The sequence below is a fragment of the Acyrthosiphon pisum genome, chromosome A2 (genome assembly GCF_005508785.2).
Source record: "Acyrthosiphon pisum isolate AL4f chromosome A2, pea_aphid_22Mar2018_4r6ur, whole genome shotgun sequence".
In the NCBI taxonomy this organism is placed as follows: Eukaryota; Metazoa; Arthropoda; class Insecta; order Hemiptera; family Aphididae; genus Acyrthosiphon; species Acyrthosiphon pisum.
In genome coordinates, this window is record NC_042495.1 from 18,124,586 (window position 1) to 18,129,116 (window position 4,531).

General features: G+C 33.9%; 2 protein-coding genes across 2 annotated transcripts in view; one reads left to right on the forward strand and one right to left on the reverse strand.

The window, feature by feature from the left end:
• Positions 1-304, forward strand: part of LOC103309099 — a 1,711-nt gene extending 1,407 nt beyond the window's left edge. Inside the window, exon 2 of the mRNA XM_029489850.1 lies at positions 11-304. Within this exon, the coding sequence (XP_029345710.1) occupies positions 11-304 (294 nt within the window). The remainder of the gene's footprint in view (positions 1-10) is intronic.
• A 2,382-nt stretch (positions 305-2,686) lies between these two features.
• LOC103309098 (serine/threonine-protein kinase fray2-like) lies at positions 2,687-3,181 on the reverse strand. Its single transcript, XM_008183697.1, has one exon. The coding sequence runs from the start codon at positions 3,179-3,181 to the stop codon at positions 2,687-2,689; it is 495 nt and encodes a 164-aa protein (XP_008181919.1).
• Between the last annotated feature and the right edge of the window lie 1,350 nt (positions 3,182-4,531).

Genomic DNA, 4,531 nt, shown 5'->3' on the forward strand with positions numbered 1-4,531 from the left:
AATATCTAAGATGCAGCGATGGCGGCTCCTCCGAGATATTCACCAACATTTCTGGAGTCAGTGGAAAAGTGACTTTATCAATACTTTGCAACAACGCGTGAAATGGACAAAGGACAATGGAGCTTTGCGTCAAGATGATCTAGTTCTCATTAAGGAACCAATCAGCTCACTTCAATGGAGACTGGGCCGCATCGTTCAACTTCACCCAGGTAACGACGGAATCAACCGTGTTGCCACCGTCAAAACAACCTCGGGAACTTTCAAACGTCCTGCCATCAAGCTCTGTCCACTTCCACAGAATTAAAGGCGGAAGCCTTTAAGGTGGGCAGTATGTTTCCACGAATATATATATACACACTTAAATTATTCTTATCTAAATTATCATTATCTGTACAACCCAAATATTTATCAACCTCATTAAAATTGTTATTAATTATCCCTCTTATTTTTGTCCAGCTTTGTACATCGTTCGACCGGTCGCAACGACTGCTTTATCCATCGCCTGGCAGTACGCCGTTGCCACCTCGCGATGAGTATAAAAGGGCAAAGCACCGGTCGAACCGATATCATTCACTGCCTTCTCGGCGCCGGAGCAAGACCTACCCAGGCAGACTTGCACGGCTCGAAAGGCAGTCTCCCTCCCGGACTCAACGTGCGGTATATATCCAATCCATGGTGCAATAGTCAGAGTTATTCCGGCATTGTACCCGATTGATATGTAAAAGACCTCCATAGTACAATAGTCGTAGTAATTCTGGCATTGTATTGTCTTATACCGCACGTTCGAGTCCCATTAGTTACTAATAAATTCATATCGTGTTTTTATATATGTTAATATTTCAATTTTCCGAATGACTCTTTTAAAACAATAAAAAAAAATACCTTTTTCCGATATCAACCGTGTCTTTTCGTTATTTCACACCCAAACCATCGAAACCAATCGTTCTACGAACCCCAGTGTCAACAATGAGTAATTTTAGAATACAGAACACTGTATATAGATCCACTTGAAAAAAAACCTGCATAGTTAAATAAAATTAAATTGTAAATTGTTTAAGTATTTTCAATAAATTGATGGTTGTTTTACACAAGCCTAATTGTTTTGATTTTTTCCGAAAATGTCGACCTAGTCTAATTTATAACTCATGTTTTATAAAACATTTATTTAACCGGTCCTAAGTCCTTGTATTGAAACAAATAAAAAGTATCTTAATCAGTGGTAATAGGTTAAGTGCGAAAAACGAAAATACTTTTATTTAGTACCTATTTACTTAGAATATGAAAAAAAAAATAATACTAACTAGGTAGCTGGTAGGTAGGTAGGTACATTATAATAAATAGTACCTACATAAATATCTAAATATTTAAATTAAAACTTTTATTTTTTTTATCCTGTTTATAAATTTTAAAGCATTTTAGGTAATAATATTATAGTATAAAATATAATTAATAATACAAGATACATATAATACATTTTAAAAGCAAACAGTATAAATTCTAAATACAACATACAATTATTATTGTAGTCAGAGGCGGACTTACTATTTTTCCGCCCCTAGGCATTACAACACTAGCACCCCGTACATTGCCGTGCTCCCATGGTGGGGGGGGAGTAATGCCCCATGAACTAAAACAAAACTATTAAAATTGTATTTAGATATTTTTATATTTATACATACCAACTAAACAAATAAATATTGATACAATTTGCATAGGTACATTTGTACCACTAGTACAATAATTAAATCATTTTGCCCCTTGATTTATCTGAGCACTCTAATCTCTATAATCTTAATCGATTAGCACATTTTTGAGCAGTATGCAGTATGCACTATACAGGAGACGGGCGACAGTACCAGCGTCGCGCGTCGTCATGATATTTATTATTATTAATTACTTTATCAAGACACCTGATTAATGATTTCCAGAATTAATTTCAGTATTCTAATATTGTGGTGCCGGGTGCGGGGTGAGGTGGGTCATTCCACTAAGCACTGTGCGAGCTGTCCCCCACCTAGCTAGTAGAGCGGGTATATACAATGTAGTAACGTACTCGGCGGCTCGAGGCAGTATATTTGACCGCCTTGGCTGGCGTTTTGCGCATGCGCCATTCACAATATTGTACGTGTTTACGCCGCACACCTGTAACCATCACCCATGCATTAACATAGGCGACGCCGGCAACTGCCTCGTCGAGACTCGAGTATCGAGTGTCGATGTCGAAGCTCTAGCGGTGGCGGAGCGCGCTGGTCGCAGGATTAAAATCAAACGGCAAGGTTATTATGGCTTACAAATTAAAACGTTACTGCGACGTGACTACGTGAGCCATTCTCCAGTTTTATGCAAGTTGTATACGAAAGAAAATTAATATAAAATATAAATTTAGGTAAATAAAATTATTAAAATATGAAAAACTAAAAAGTAAAAATTAACTAAAAAATTGCGCCCCCAAAAATATTGCGCCCTAGGCTAGTGCCTTGGTGGCCTATGGGTAAATCCACCTCTGATTGTAGTCATTTATTATTACGTACTGTTGTCTTTGAACAAGTTTTCAAAAATCAAAATTATACATTAATTTACAAAGTCACCTACTATAGTTTTTCAGGCCTTCTAAAATAGAACCGAAAAACGTGGTCGTGCGTATAATGTCCGACTTGAGTAGAAAAATTAATTCTACGACTGTTAACTATGAAGGACTGGATCTTGAGTATCTGTCTCTGCTGTTGTCCCTACAGTGCTGTTTCCTGTTTTTGTCATTTTCACGATTTCTGTTGTTATAACTATTTCTATCTCTGGACCTGTCGTAGAAGTTTTCCCTACTTCTTGAATCAGACCTATCTCTATTTTTTCTCATTTCTTTACTGTTATTTCTGTATTTATTGTTATTGTATCTATCTCTACTACTTTCTCTGAGCTTATAGTTGTTGTACCTATCGGAATAAGGACTTTTCTCCCTATAATTGTTCCTGTCTTCGTGATTTGCTCTTCCTGGATATGGACTTTTGTCTCTCGTGCGTGATCTATTTTCAAAATTGACGGTCTTGTCGTATTTTTTAAAATTATGCATTTCGGTACACAGTTGATCGATTTTATTTTTATGATAGCTGTCCACTCCTTCTAATTTTGTATTTAATCGTTTTATTTCTTGATTGCTGTCTTTAGTTTCATTGTTTAGTTGCATTACTTGTTTATTTAAGATTTCCGTGAATTCGCTGATACCTGAACTTCTAGAGTTAATTCTAAATTGCATCAGTTCATATTTTTTTCAATTTTCTTTCAATTTTTTTAAAGCACTATTATCATGCAGTGAAATGGCGTGTAATATAGCTAATACCTCTAGCTAATTCCCAGCTAATACCTTTTAGTATGTACACGCAAATCTCTTCCTCTTTCATATCTTTTTGTACTTGGCTACACAGGTATTCTACTTCCGTAATAAAACTAGAAATTGATTCTAAATCGTACTGTTTTCTATTTTCTAATTTGTTTTTTAATATTATTGAGTATCCTATGGGTTGAAATTCATTTATGAACTCGTTTTTTAGATTTTCCCATGACCAGTATTCTACTTTGTTTTCCAAATTTTGTAAAAATATGTTGGCAGTATCTTTCAAAAATATTGATAAAAACTTAATTTTTTCATTGTCGTCCCAATTGTTGATCTGTGCTGATTTTTCATGTTGTCTGATGAATGTTTTGATGTCGCCTTGTCCGGAAAAACTATCCGTTTTGATTATCATTTTTTCCATTTTGTGTTTTGGATTTTTATTTTCTATTACAAATTTTGAGTTTTTGTAGATCGCTTAAAGTTTCTTCGATGTCGTCTAATTCTACGATCCCCTTATAGTATCTAGATTATCTGGCCCTTAAGTTATCTACGGTTCCTACACTTTTTAATTGTTTAGATTTACATAATTCAATAAGATCTGGTTTCTTTTGTAAATAAATATCGGTTAATTTAGTATTTTTTTTTTTCCAAAGCTATAAGATGTTCGTCATTCATATCATAATAAAATGTACTTTAATTAATTTATGCTTAACATTAAATAATTAATTTTTGAATAGTTTAAAACTTAAAGTAAAAAATTTTTGCGATTATTTAAAATTGAATAAAATTTTCGAAAATTATTGAACTAAAATTCTATTTAAATTGTTTTTTTTTTTTTTTTTTATAATGAAACCTACTTTTCAATCCTAATATTAATATATAAGTATATTACAAAACGTTTTTCACCTTGGTGTATATGTATAGACGCACGGTTAGCAAAATAACCGTACTCACGCGGTACAAACATTGTCTTGTCATAAGTCAAAAATCGAACGCGTATGTGTTACTCACTCATCTACACACGCACAAAATTGCGTTCTGGGTTTTTACTGCACCCAAAACACACAAAAAGTATTATTTTACTTTAACAGGTAATAAAAAAAAAAAACACTAAACTTGTTCCGGATTTTACTACCCGAAACATACACAATTGTCGTACTTCTCGTACTAAAACACTTCGAAAAATTATATCGTAACAAGGTT

What these genes read in the sequence shown, in the direction of transcription:
- LOC103309098 (XM_008183697.1), bottom strand. Translation starts at nt 3,181, where the DNA reads ATGCAACTAAACAATGAAACTAAAGACAGCAATCAAGAAATAAAACGA.